A 15,092-nucleotide genomic window follows, 5' to 3' on the forward strand; every position below is an offset into this window, starting at 1 on the left:
AGGGGGAAATAGATATCGTCTGTATACACTGGAAGAGGTAAATGGGAGGCCGTTTCCCGCTGGTTCCTTTTCAATCGTGCCTGGTTCCAGGCGCGCCCCCGGTTAGGTCACTCCACGCATCAACCATCAACCTCCACGGGTTCTCCAACGTTGTTCCTGAAACTACCCAGTACTTCATTAGGAAAACCAAGTGGAATCTGTTCAGGAACATCGATAAGTAAAAATGTTTTCACAAAACATAATTAAACTGTTGACAACCCCTCTCTCTGCGAGCTGAAACAAGCAATGAAGGAGAGGAGATGGAAACACACGGAGGTGAGATATTCTATAGTTAAAAGGTGATTTCAGCCTATTAATTATGAACATATAATACAATACCCTTATAACTAGGCTATTATAAAATCAAATGGAAATTCACAATAATTGTAGGCTAACTCTGTAAGCCAGCCTGCACAATCAATGAATCAACAGCATCTCCTATATGTTCTCTCCCAGACTAATGGATATGATGTTTGGAGTGTAGCATAAGGTAACCAGTCCATCCAACAGCATCACCTATATGTTCTGTGGTCTCGTGACTGCTGGTGTGGCGGTAATATGGTCAACACAACCCACAGCACAAGCTGCAGAGAAAAATGTGCTGTTTTAAAAGCTAATTTCCTGCAGTTCTACACATTTTGCCAATCGGGTGGAGAGAAATGTTTGCCGTCCCCAGTTGGTAATTTTTTATTTTACCTTTATTTAACTAGGCAAGTCAGTTAAGAACAAATTCTTATTTTCAATGACGGCCAAGGAACAGTGTGTTAACTGCCATGTTCAGGGGCAGAACGAAAGCTTTGTACCTTGTCAGCTCGGAGATTTAAACTTGCAACCTTCCGGTTACTAGTCCAACACTCTAACCACTAGGCTACGCTGCCGACCCATGATTTGACCATGATTGCTAGCTGGCCTCTAGACTAATTTACCAATCTAAATGTTTAGTTGACATGGCTAATTCAGTGACTGGCATAAAGAGAAATGCTGCTGATGTAAAACCACGTTTCTAAATTGCACCTTGGTGTATTCTCCTATTATAACTCTTAACAGTAAGTTGAGATCCCATAGGATTTACCTTTTGGGGGAGAGATTGATCCATGGGCCGACAGAATCAGGCGGGGCTGCCAGTTGTCCTGGGAGAATCAGCACCGCTCTCTTCTGCCCCCTAGTGGCTCTTTTACATATTAAAATGCACTTTGTTTCAAATTCTAATGAATTCAAAATATAGTATGTCAAACACCAAACATAGCTTTACATAAAATCTAAATATGTAATCACATCATTATGAATACATTTCACATAGGTACTATTTAATCATCGTTCATAGTCTTTACAGCACAATCTAATCTGTCAAAACGTGATCCAATGTAAGATTATATTCCGATTGTATTCCGATTGTATTCAGATTATATTCCGATTATATTCCGATTATATTCCGATTATATTCCGATTATATTCCGATTATATTCCGATTATATTCCGATTATATTCCGATTATATTCCGATTATATTCCGATTATATTCCGATTATATTCAGATTATATTCAGATTATATTCAGATTATATTCAGATTATATTCAGATTATATTCAGATTATATTCAACCAACCAAAGAAATGTAACTTGTATTTTTATTTATTTTAATCACTTCATCATTGATCCTATATCAGCCATACAGTATAAAGACCAGGGGTTGGAACCAAGATTCATTTTCTCCAATCGTTTCGTTCTGAACAGGAAAACGCTAATATAACTGTTTACGTTCCACTGTTCCGACCAGCAAAATAACATTCTGAACCGGTTCAAACCAAACAAAAGTACCGGTTTATAGCGTTCCTTTCTATTCCTTTTTTTTAACCTTTAAAATCAACTCCCCCACCCTTTCACATTTAGCTAATTAAATGACTTCACCAATCAGTGCGGATAGAGCAGGGGGGGGTAGCCTAAACATGCACACACACCGGTAAAGACTTTCAGCTTGCAGGCAGATACTGGAATATGTTTCTGAGTGACAGAGTGAGGGCTTTGCCTTGGCTTGGCACTTTGTTGCGTTTTTTTTGTGAGAGTAGAAACGCCTGGAATGTAAAAGAACGCTATTAACCGGTTCCCATGCTTTTAAAATAATGGTTCTGTTCCGGATCAGTATGGATCACTTTCGTTCCAGGTTCTGTTTCTGCTACTTTTCAGTTCTGTTCCGGTTCCAACCCGTAACGAGGACACAGCTCCGTTCTCCTGGTTCTAGATAACACGGCAGTCTTACCAGTCAGGGGGAGGGTTTCTAAAAAAAGCTTGGTTGCCAACGTGGTACCTCAGTCCTCTTGATGACCCAGACTCACACCACTCAAAGAACAACCAGCTAAATGTCCATTTGACGAATTTGGTTCATTAACGCACATAAAATACCAGCGGAGGCTGGTGGGAGGAGCTATAGGAGGACAGGCTTATTGTAATGGCTGACATGGAATTAATGGAATGGCATCAAATGGAAACCACCTGTTCGACTCCATTCCATAATTCCATTCCAGCCATGACAATGAGCCTGTCCTCCTATAGCTCCTCCCATCAGCCTCCTCTGGAGAATACAGACAGTCAAACGTAGATATTTCAATGGTCAACGTGGAGGCTCGGTTGTCAGGAGAAATAACATGCCACGTTAGTTACGAGGCTTTCAGGGAAACTCACCCCCAGACGAATACAGACAGGAGGCCAAGTCCAGCTTGAATGCAGACCAATGGGCAAAAGTACCAGACTGATAGATGGGCAAAAGTACCCATTATCCACCCTTCTCCTGTCCTGTACCCTCATATTCCCAGTCGTGGACTTGTAAACATGGGGCTGATGTAAACATTGGCTTTGAGGGAGTTGAGTTTCCACCGTTGTTAAACCAATGTGAGAAAGAACCCAAGAGAAGTGCACACTTCAGGAGAAGGGTGGAGGATCGGGACAGAGCCAGACAGACGAACAAGACAAGACAAATGGGCGAGGGAACTGACGAGCGGCCGGGCGGTGGGCGGGTGCGTTCAGGCTCTGAGCCTGAGGAGTTCAGTCTGAGTTCGTTTCTCCCGCCTCACACCGTCCAGTTGGTAGCTAGTACAGCAACGTTATCAAAAAGGCTAGGTTTTAGTTTCCTTTTCCAAGGCATTGGTTCCTTTGTTCTTTTCCTGCTGTATACAACAGAAAGATAGAAGACAGGAGTAACAGCAGCCAGACAGTGGATGGGGTCAGTCAGGTGGAGGCAGGGAGAGAGGAGGGACGTTCTACTCCAGCACCACAGTGCCTCCTGCTGTCTCCAGGGCTGTCTTCAGCTTCTCCGCCTCCTCTTTGGACACATTGGCTCTGATCTCCTGGGGGAGGGACTCAACCAACTTCTTAGCCTGGTAGAGGACAGAGGAGATCAGTGATCTACAGTAACAATAACACAAAGCAACCAACTTCATAGCCTGGTAGAGGACAGAGGATCTATAGTAACAATAACACAAAGCAACCTCCTAGACAGACATGATTGTATGTATTTCAGAGTAAGAAACAGAAGGTGGATTATACAGAGAGAACAAAGGCCTCCAACTTCTTAACCTACTATATACATACAGAGAGCAGGACCACAGAGTGAAAGGCCTCCAACTTCTATATTAACCTACTATATACATACAGAGAGCAGGACCACAGAGTGAAAGGCCTCCAACTTCTGTATTAACCTACTATATACATACAGAGAGCAGGACCACAGAGTGAAAGGCCTCCAACTTCTATATTAACCTACTATATACATACAGAGAGCAGGACCACAGAGTGAAAGGCCTCCAACTTCTTAACCTACTATATACATACAGAGAGCAGGACCACAGAGTGAAAGGTCTCCAACTTCTTAACCTACTATATACATACAGAGAGCAGGACCACAGAGTGAAAGGCCTCCAACCTCTATATTAACCTACTATATACATACAGAGAGCAGGACCACAGAGTGAAAGGCCTCCAACCCAGGGCTTTCCTATGTCTCAGACTGATTTGACTGCGTGTCCTTTAAGCGTGGACACTGGAACATGTGTGGTAAGAGATGGAAAGGACAAATGATTACAAAGAACAGAAGAATCCTCATCTGGCTGTGACATCACAGAGACAAACAGACCATCTGACCTGCACCAGGTTCAAGCCTTGGATGGCTGTGACATCACACAGAGACAAACAGACCATCTGACCTGCACCAGGTTCAAGCCTTGGATGGCTGTGACATCACACAGAGACAAACAGACCATCTGACCTGCACCAGGTTCAAGCCTTGGATGGCTATGACATCACACAGAGACAAACAGACCATCTGACCTGCACCAGGTTCAAGCCTTGGATGGCTGTGACATCACACAGAGACAAACAGACCATCTGACCTGCACCAGGTTCAAGCCTTGGATGGCTGTGACATCACACAGAGACAAACAGACCATCTGACCTGCACCAGGTTCAAGCCTTGGATGGCTGTGACATCACACAGAGACAAACAGACCATCTGACCTGCACCAGGTTCAAGCCTTGGATGGCTGTGACATCACACAGAGACAAACAGACCATCTGACCTGCACCAGGTTCAAGCCTTGGATGGCTATGACATCACACAGAGAAAAACAGACCATCTGACCTGCACCAGGTTCAAGCCTTGGATGGCTATGACATCACACAGAGACAAACAGACCATCTGACCTGCACCAGGTTCAAGCCTTGGATGGCTGTGACATCACACAGAGACAAACAGACCATCTGACCTGCACCAGGTTCAAGCCTTGGATGGCTGTGACATCACACAGAGACAAACAGACCATCTGACCTGCACCAGGTTCAAGCCTTGGATGGCTGTGACATCACACAGAGACAAACAGACCATCTGACCTGCACCAGGTTCAAGCCTTGGATGGCTGTGACATCACACAGAGACAAACAGACCATCTGACCTGCACCAGGTTCAAGCCTTGGATGGCTATGACATCACACAGAGAAAAACAGACCATCTGACCTGCACCAGGTTCAAGCCTTGGATGGCTGTGACATCACACAGAGACAAACAGACCATCTGACCTGCACCAGGTTCAAGCCTTGGATGGCTGTGACATCACACAGAGACAAACAGACCATCTGACCTGCACCAGGTTCAAGCCTTGGATGGCTGTGACATCACACAGAGACAAACAGACCATCTGACCTGCACCAGGTTCAAGCCTTGGATGCAGTTCTTCACTTCTTTTATGAGTTTCACTTTCTCTGCTGCCTTCAGTTCTGTCAGTTTTACTGTGAAGTGTGTCTTCTCTTTCTTGACTGGTGCCGCGTCCTCTTCCACTGCCTGTAGGAGCAGAATGAATACAATGCCAGGTTAAAACATGCTCTATCTATGCCCTGGTGCCGCGTCCTCTTCCACTGCCTGTAGGAGCAGAATGAATACAATGCCAGGTTAAACCATGCTCTATCTATGCCCTGGTGCCGCGTCCTCTTCCACTGCCTGTAGGAGCAGAATGAATACAATGCCAGGTTAAACCATGCTCTATCTATGCCCTGGTGCCGTGTCCTCTTCCACTGCCTGTAGGAGCAGAATGAATACAATGCCAGGTTGAAACATGCTCTATCTATGCCCTGAGGACACTACATGACATGTTGATGTGTACAGTCAAGCACAACGATTGCATTGCAGTAAAGAGGCTTACATTGGGCATTGAAACTAAAAGAGGTTATAGCCTTTATAGATAGAAAGGGTCTTTATAGATAGTGCTCTGCAGGGCTACCTCCTAGATCAAGTCATGTGGGGTAAGGGGTGACCACGGGGCATCGTGTAAGGGGTAACCACGGGGCACCGTGTAAGGGGTGACCACGGGGCGTCGTGTAAGGGGTAACCACGGGGCGTCGTGTAAGGGGTGACCACGGGGCACCGTGTAAGGGGTGACCACGGGGCGTCGTGTAAGGGGTAACTACGGGGCATCGTGTAAGGGGTAATCACGGGGCACCGTGTAAGGGGTAACCACGGGGCCTCGTGTAAGGGGTAACCACGGGGCATCGTGTAAGGGGTAACTACGGGGCATCGTGTAAGGAGTAACCACGGGGCATCGTGTAAGGGGTGACCACGGGGCACCGTGTAAGGGGTAACCACGGGGCGTCGTGTAAGGGGTAACCACGGGGCATCGTGTAAGGGGTAACCACGGGGCACCGTGTAAGGGGTAACCACGGGGCACCGTGTAAGGGGTAACCACGGGGCACCGTGTAAGGGGTAACCACGGGGCACCGTGTAAGGGGTAACCACGGGGCACCGTGTAAGGGGTAACCACGGGGCACCGTGTAAGGGGTAACCACGGGGCACCGTGTAAGGGGTGACCACGGGGCCTCGTGTAAGGGGTGACCACGGGGCCTCGTGTAAGGGGTAACCACGGGGCCTCGTGTAAGGGGTAACCACGGGGCCTCGTGTAAGGGTAACCACGGGGCCTCGTGTAAGGGGTAACCACGGGGCATCGTGTAAGGGGTAACCACGGGGCATCGTGTAAGGGGTAACCACGGGGCATCGTGTAAGGGGTAACCACGGGGCATCGTGTAAGGGGTAACCACGGGGCATCGTGTAAGGGGTAACCACGGGGCATCGTGTAAGGGGTAACCACGGGGCATCGTGTAAGGGGTAACCACGGGGCATCGTGTAAGGGGTAACCACGGGGCATCGTGTAAGGGGTAACCACGGGGCATCGTGTAAGGGGTAACCACGGGGCATCGTGTAAGGGGTAACCACGGGGCATCGTGTAAGGGGTAACCACGGGGCATCGTGTAAGGGGTAACCACGGGGCATCGTGTAAGGGGTAACCACGGGGCATCGTGTAAGGGGTAACCACGGGGCATCGTGTAAGGGGTAACCACGGGGCATCGTGTAAGGGGTAACCACGGGGCATCGTGTAAGGGGTAACCACGGGGCATCGTGTAAGGGCAGGGTAACCAACACAGGTAAAGAAGCTTGATAAACATATTGAATAAAACACTGAAACACACTGAAACAATCCCCGTCTTACCAGAGCTGCAGGTGTTGCTGCTGCAGTCATGGCTCCCATTGGCATCATCCCAACATCCTGGATATTCAGGGTTTTCTGGGATAAAAAAAATTTAAACATACTTTATTGGAGAAGTCATTGAGCAAATCAAAATGTTACTCATCACATGCCTCGTTAATAACAACAGGTGTAGACCAACAGTGAAATGCTGACTTAGACCTTCCCAGCAATACAGAGCGAAAGAGAATGGAATAAAGTAAAACACGTAATAATAAATACACAATGAGTAACAATAACATGGCTTTATACACGGGGTACCAGTACTGAGTCAATAATAACATGGCTTTATACACGGGGTACCAGTACTGAGTCAATGATAACATGGCTTTATACACGGGGTACCAGTACTGAGTCAATGATAACATGGCTTTATATACGGGGTACCAGCACTGAGTCAATAATAACATGGCTTTATACACGGGGTACCAGTACTGAGTCAATGATAACATGGCTTTATACACGGGGTACCAGTACTGAGTCAATGATAACATGGCTTTATACACGGGGTACCAGTACTGAGTCAATGATAACATGGCTTTATACACGGGGTACCAGTACTGAGTCAATGATAACATGGCTTTATACACGGGGTACCAGTACTGAGTCAATGATAACATGGCTTTATACACGGGGTACCAGTACTGAGTCAATGATAACATGGCTTTATACACGGGGTACCAGTACTGAGTCAATGATAACATGGCTTTATACACGGGGTACCAGTACTGAGTCAATGATAACATGGCTTTATACACGGGGTACCAGTACTGAGTCAATGATAACATGGCTTTATACACGGGGTACCAGTACTGAGTCAATGATAACATGGCTTTATACACGGGGTACCAGTACTGAGTCAATGATAACATGGCTTTATACACGGGTACCAGTACTGAGTCAATGATAACATGGCTTTATACACGGGGTACCAGTACTGAGTCAATGATAACATGGCTTTATATACGGGGTACCAGCACTGAGTCAATAATAACATGGCTTTATACACGGGGTACCAGTACTGAGTCAATGATAACATGGCTTTATATACGGGGTACCAGTACTGAGTCAATGATAACATGGCTTTATACACGGGGTACCAGTACTGAGTCAATGATAACATGGCTTTATATACGGGGTACCAGTACTGAGTCAATGATAACATGGCTTTATACACGGGGTACCAGTACTGAGTCAATGATAACATGGCTTTATATACGGGGTACCAGTACTGAGTCAATGATAACATGGCTTTATACACGGGGTACCAGTACTGAGTCAATGATAACATGGCTTTATATACGGGGTACCAGTACTGAGTCAATGATAACATGGCTTTATACACGGGGTACCAGTACTGAGTCAATGATAACATGGCTTTATATACGGGGTACCAGTACTGAGTCAATAATAACATGGCTTTATACACGGGGTACCAGTACTGAGTCAATGATAACATGGCTTTATACACAGGGTACCAGTACATATAAGCAGCAGGTAGCCTAGTGGTTAGAGTGTAGGGTCGGCAGGTAGCCTAGTGGTTAGAGCGTAGGGACGGCAGGTAGCCTAGTGGTTAGAGTGTAGGGACGGCAGGGTAGCCTAGTGGTTAGAGTGTAGGGGCGGCAGGTATCCTAGTGGTTAGAGTGTAGGGGCGGCAGGTATCCTAGTGGTTAGAGTGTAGGGGCAGCAGGTAGTCTAGTGGTTAGAGTGTAGAGGCGGCAGGTAGTCTAGTGGTTAGAGTGTAGGGGCGGCAGGTAGCCTAGTGGTTAGAGTGTAGGGGCGGCAGGTAGCCTAGTGGTTAGAGTGTAGGGGCGGCAGGTAGTCTAGTGGTTAGAGGCAGGTAGTCTAGTGGTTAGAGTGGAGGGGCGGCAGGTAGTCTAGTGGTTAGAGTGGTGGGGCGGCAGGTAGTCTAGTGGTTAGAGTGTAGGGGCGGCAGGTAGTCTAGTGGTTAGAGGCAGGTAGCCTAGTGGTTAGAGTGTAGGGGCGGCAGGTAGTCTTGTGGTTAGAGTGTAGGGGAGGCAGGTAGCCTAGTGGTTAGAGTGTAGGGGAGGCAGGTAGCCTAGTGGTTAGTGTGTTAGACCTGTAACCAAAAGGTTGCAGGTTTGAATCCCCGATGCTGACAAGGTGAAAATCTGTCGTTCTGGCCCTGAACAGGCAGTTAACCAACTGTTCCTAGGCCGTCATTGTAAATAAGAATTTGTTCTTAACTGATAAAGGTTAGATTATAAAAATACATTAACTGTATGATTTGTTTCCACAGGCAGGAGCTCTGTGGATTAATATATACACTGCTGAAAAATAAAGGGAACACTAAAATAACACATCCTAGATCTGAATGAATGAAATATTCTGATTAAATACTTTTTTCTTTACATAGTTGAATGTGCTGACAACAAAATCACACAAAATGTATCAATGGAAATCAAATGTATCAACCCATGGAGGTCTGGATTTGGAGTCACACTCAAAATTAAAGTGGAAAACCACACTACAGGCTGATCCAACTTTGATGTAATGTCCTTAAAACAAGTCAAAATGAGGCTCAGTAGTGTGTGGGCCTCCACGTGCCTGTATGACCTCCCTACAACGCCTGGACATGCTCCTGATGAGGTGGTGGATGGTCTCCTGAGGGATCTCCTCCCAGACCTGGACTAAAGCATCCGCCAACTCCTGGACAGTCTGTGGTGCAACGTGGCGTTGGTGGATGGAGCGAGACATGATGTCCCAGATGTGCTCAATTGGATTCAGGTCTGGGGAACGGGCGGGCCAGTCCATAGCATCAATGCCTTCCTCTTGCAGGAACTGCTGACACACTCCAGCCACATGAGGTGTAGCATTGTCTTGCATTAGGAGGAACCCAGGGCCAACCGCACCAGCATATGGTCTCACAAGGGGTCTGAGAATCTCATCTCGGTACCTAATGGCAGTCAGGCTACCTCTGGCGAGCACATGGAGGGCTGTGCGGCCCCCCAAAGAAATGCCACCCCACACCATGACTGACCCACCGCCAAACCGGTCATGCTGGAGGATGTTGCAGGCAGCAGAACATTCTCCACGGCGTCTCCAGACTGTCACGTCTGTCACGTGCTCAGTGTGAACCTGCTTTCATCTGTGAAGAGCACAGGGCGCCAGTGGCGAATTTGCCAATCTTGGTGTTCTCTGGCAAATGAAAAACGTACTGCACGGTGTTGGGCTGTAAGCACAACCCCCACCTGTGGACGTCGGGCCCTCATACCACCCTCATGGAGTCTGTTTCTGACCATTTGAGCAGACACATGCACATTTGTGGCCTGCTGGAGGTCATTTTGCAGGGCTCTGGCAGTGCTCCTCCTGCTCCTCCTTGCACAAAGGCGGAGGTAGCGGTCCTGCTGCTGGGTTGTTGCCCTCCTACGGCCTCCTCCACGTCTCCTGATGTTAATCTACACAGTCTACTGACTGTGTGGCACTGGATACGAGCGTCTGCTAAATGACTCAGATGCCCACGTCTCCTTATGTTAATCTACACAGTCTACTGACTGTGTGGCACTGGATACGAGCGTCTGCTAAATGACTCAGATGCCCACGTCTCCTCATGTTAATCTACACAGTCTACTGACTGTGTGGCACTGGATACGAGCGTCTGCTAAATGACTCAGATGCCCACGTCTCCTTATGTTAATCTACACAGTCTACTGACTGTGTGGCACTGGATACGAGCGTCTGCTAAATGACTCAGATGCCCACGTCTCCTCATGTTAATCTACACAGTCTACTGACTGTGTGGCACTGGATACGAGCGTCTGCTAAATGACTCAGATGCCCACGTCTCCTCATGTTAATCTACAGTCTACTGACTGTGTGGCACTGGATACGAGCGTCTGCTAAATGACTCAGATGCCCACGTCTCCTCATGTTAATCTACACAGTCTACTGACTGTGTGGCACTGGATACGAGCGTCTGCTAAATGACTCAGATGCCCACGTCTCCTCATGTTAATCTACACAGTCTACTGACTGTGTGGCCCTGGATACGAGCATCTGCTAAATGACTCAGATGCCCACGTCTCCTTATGTTAATCTACACAGTCTACATGTTCCAGTTCCATACCTTGAGGAGTTCATTGAGGTCTGACACCTCTAACAAGGTGAGGCTGGTGATGTCGTGTACCAGCTGGGTGATTTTGGGGGGGTACTGCTTGGGGGCTCCATCCAGGGGGGGGGCGGCGATGACAGCAGAAAGGCTGGCTGGGCTGGTCCCGAGTGTTCGGAGGGCACATGACGTTGGTGTCTGGAGCTCCTGCCTGGGGAAACAAATCACACAGTTAATGTATTATGTTATTGAACCTTTATTTAACTAGGCAGGTCAGGTAAGAACACATTCTTATTCGCAAACCTGGACGACGCCGGGCCAATTGTGTCGCCGCCCTATGGGACTCCTCAATCACGGCCGGATGTGATGCAGCCTGGATTCGAACCAGGTACTGCAGTGACGCCTCTTGCACTGAGATGCAAGGTAAGTTGCTAGCTGGCATTGCTAGCTAGCATCTATCTTAACATGATCAATAGTTAACTCCACACGGTTGATGATATTACTAGTGTAACTAGCTTATCCTGCGTTGCATATGATCGATGCGGTGCCTGTTAATTTGTCATTGAATCACAGCCTACTTCGCCAAACGGGTGATGATTTAACAAATCAATACACAAGTATATATTTTTAAACCTGCATATTGCCTGCTAACATGATTTTTTTTTTTACTCAAGGAACTCTTGCATTCTGTGCAACAGAGTCAGGGTATATGCAGCAGTTTGGGCCGCCAGGCTCGTTGCGAACTGTGTGAAGACCATTTCTTCATAACAAAGTTTGCCAGAATTTTAGATAATTATGACATGACATTGAAGGTTGTACAATGTAACAGCAATATTTACACTTAAGGATGCCACCCATTGCCAGAACGGTCCCGTATTTCACTGAAAGAATAAACGTTCTGTTTTCTAAAGGAGTTTCCGGATTTGACCAAATTAATGACCTAAGGCTCATATTTCTGTGTGTTAATTATAATTAAGTCTATGATTTGATTTTTGATAGAGCAGTCTGACTGAGGTGGTAGGCAGCAGCAGGCTCGTAAGCATTCATTCAAACAGCACTTTCCTGCGTTTGCCAGCAACTCTTCGCTGTGCTTCAAGGATTGCACTGTTTGACTTCAAGCCTATCAACTCCAGAGATTAGGCTGACAATACTATAGTACCTATTAGAACATCCAATAGTCAAAGGTATATGAAATACAAATGGTATAGAGAGAAATAGTCCTATAATAACTACAACCTAAAACTTCTTACCTGGGAATATTGAAGACTCATGTTAAAAGGAACCACCAGCTTTCATATGTTCTCATGTTCTGAGCAAGGAACTTAAACGTTAGCTTTCTTACATGGCACATATTGCACTTTTACTTTCTTCTCCAACACTTTGTGTTTGCATTATTTAAACCAAATTGAACATGTTTCATTATTTATTTGAGACTAAATTGATTTTATTTATGTAATTAAGTTAACATTTTTAAAAAGTGTTCATTCAATGTTGTTGTAATTGTCACCATTAGCCGATTAATCGGTATCGGCTTCCTTTGGTCCTCCAATGAAAAATCATAATCGGTCGACCTCTACATTCAATCCAGTGTTTCCTCTGTAGAGCGTGCAACCTAAAATAGTTTGGTTTCTATTGGTTTAAATGGACCGTTTTGGTGCAAATTAATTTACAACTATGCACTAATGAATTAGATTTAGGCTCCTGGATGTGACTTTAGGGGCCTTTTGAGTCTCATCTGTAAAACCCTCTAGGCCTAAGGGAATGACTGATTCAATGTTGTCACAGATCTCTCAAAGATTCTTCAAATCCACCAGTTAGTAATATAGCAGTAGCTAGTTAGCTGCTATTTCTCATCCTAATTTTCCACCTGGTTCAGTTGGGAAAGGGAATACTTAGTCAGTTGCACAACTGAATGCATTCAACCAAAATGTGTCTTCCGCATTTAACCCAACCCCTCTGAATCAGTTGTACAACTGTCACGGTAAGGTTGACAGGATCATTATACAATGGTGAAAATCTATACAATTCACCAATCAGAACCGGGAGAGAAGCTCTAGCAAGGTACAGGATATGACAACCATTTGTTAAAGTTAAACACAAATGCCATACAAGAAACACATGACCTTGACTGGCACGTCTCATAAGGAAGGAACAGGGTGCATTAGGTCCGTGGAACTGGCTAACGTTATTTACTGCTGAGCCTTCTCGCTCTAGATTACAAGTTAGTTAGCTGGTTTTACAACACATTCCCCGTGACGGATTAATCCATTGGGCTGCAAGATTGTTCTTCACTAGCTAGCTAACGAGGAATAGGTGGCATTGCGGTTGGCTATGATCATAAAATCCGTTCTTCACAAAGCAAATGAATGAGCCCAGGGTTATTATGTTAATAGTTCTATGTGATTCCGACTATTTGGGGCACATAAATGGTTAATGCATGGCAAATTAGCTAGCAATTCCCTGCCCTTGACGCTTTTGGCGTTAGCAAACCATCTAGCTCCTGTGTCCCACTGTTCTAGAATTTACACAAGCAGCTACGATCCCCGGTTATGACACCCGCTTACCGATGCGTCTTTGCGGCGATTCGCAGTGCGGTCCGAATGCAATGTCTTGTGCAGTACATGTTTATTATTTGTGCCCCCGGGATCTCCTCCAGATATTTCCAATTCACAGAGTCACAGCGTTGCCTGTCAGTCCTGGTCCTTCTCCCTCAATAGCACATGGCGTCCTCAACTCTCTGTTACTGACCTACCCACAATGCATTGCGCCACAAACGAGTTGTAGTTCGACTAAATAACTTTATTAACAAAGTACCGTTTGTCAATCTCAGTGTGTGCGTCTCTCTCTCTCGCTCTCTCAATTCAATTTACTTTATTGACATGGCAAGTTCATTATTACTTACATTGTCAAAGTATATACATAGACAAATATAAATCTATATTTTATATATTTATACATATTTATATATTTATAAATGGTGGGACCAACAGCAATAATAATAGTAGTAGTGGACATGGGATTACCATTAACAACAACTACAACAACAATATTAATGAGAACAACAATACATTAAAGCAATAGTAGTAGACCAGTGTCAACATGACATGGTATGAAAGACAAAACAAAACAAGATGGGAAATATGATCAACATTACATTGCACTTTTCACTGGCTGCCCCTCAGGTTGTGGCAGAAGGACACATTTGGCTGCCAAAACTGCACATTTACGCTTTTCACCCAATAAATATTTGATTTTTTCTTCATCTTAAATAGTTTCATATTCTTTGTATTGAATTATAATTTTGTGAAATAAGTATTCTCTTAGGTCTGAGTATTTGTCACAGTGTAATAGGAAATGCAGCTCTGTCTCTACCTCTCCCCTGGAGCAGAGTGAGCACAGCCTGTCCTCTCTGGGCAGCCAGGTTTGTCTGTGACAACCGGTCTCTATAGCCAGACTGTCCTCTCTGGGCAGTCAGGTTTGTCTGTGACAACCGGTCTCTATAGCCAGACTGTGCTCACTGAGTCTGTACCTAGTCAGTGTTTTCCTCAGTTTTCTATCAGTCACAGTGGTCAGATAGTCTGCCACCATGTACTGTCTGTTTAGAGCCAAATAGCATTGACGTTTACTTTGATTTTATGTGGTGTCTTTCCAATAGGTGATATATTTTTCTTTTTGTTTTGTGATGATTTGGTTGGGCCAGATATTCTGAGTGATGTCCTGAGGCTCTATAGGTTGGTTTGGGTTGGGTTGGTGAACTGAGCCTCAGAACCAGCTGGCTGAGGGGACTCTTCTCTTGTTTCATCTCTTGACATTGTAGAGCTGTGTGATGGAATGTTTTAGGGTCACTTGTTTTTAGATGGTTGTAAAATTTGATGGCTATTTTTTCTATTTGAATGAGGAGGGGGTATTGGCCCAATTCTGCTCTAC

General features: G+C 45.7%; 1 protein-coding gene across 1 annotated transcript; it reads right to left on the reverse strand.

Moving 5' to 3' along the window:
• Positions 1–1,325: 1,325 nt before the first annotated feature.
• On the reverse strand, positions 1,326–13,951 carry LOC116372934 (39S ribosomal protein L12, mitochondrial-like). The gene is made up of 5 exons (XM_031821410.1): positions 13,730–13,951; positions 11,184–11,376; positions 7,061–7,135; positions 5,227–5,364; positions 1,326–3,409 (listed from the first exon to the last, which is right to left on the reverse strand). The coding sequence occupies exons 1-5, from the start codon at positions 13,786–13,788 to the stop codon at positions 3,293–3,295; spliced, it is 582 nt and encodes a 193-aa protein (XP_031677270.1). The 5' UTR covers positions 13,789–13,951; the 3' UTR covers positions 1,326–3,292.
• Between the last annotated feature and the right edge of the window lie 1,141 nt (positions 13,952–15,092).

The sequence above is a fragment of the Oncorhynchus kisutch genome, unplaced genomic scaffold, assembly GCF_002021735.2.
Source record: "Oncorhynchus kisutch isolate 150728-3 unplaced genomic scaffold, Okis_V2 scaffold3971, whole genome shotgun sequence".
In the NCBI taxonomy this organism is placed as follows: Eukaryota; Metazoa; Chordata; class Actinopteri; order Salmoniformes; family Salmonidae; genus Oncorhynchus; species Oncorhynchus kisutch.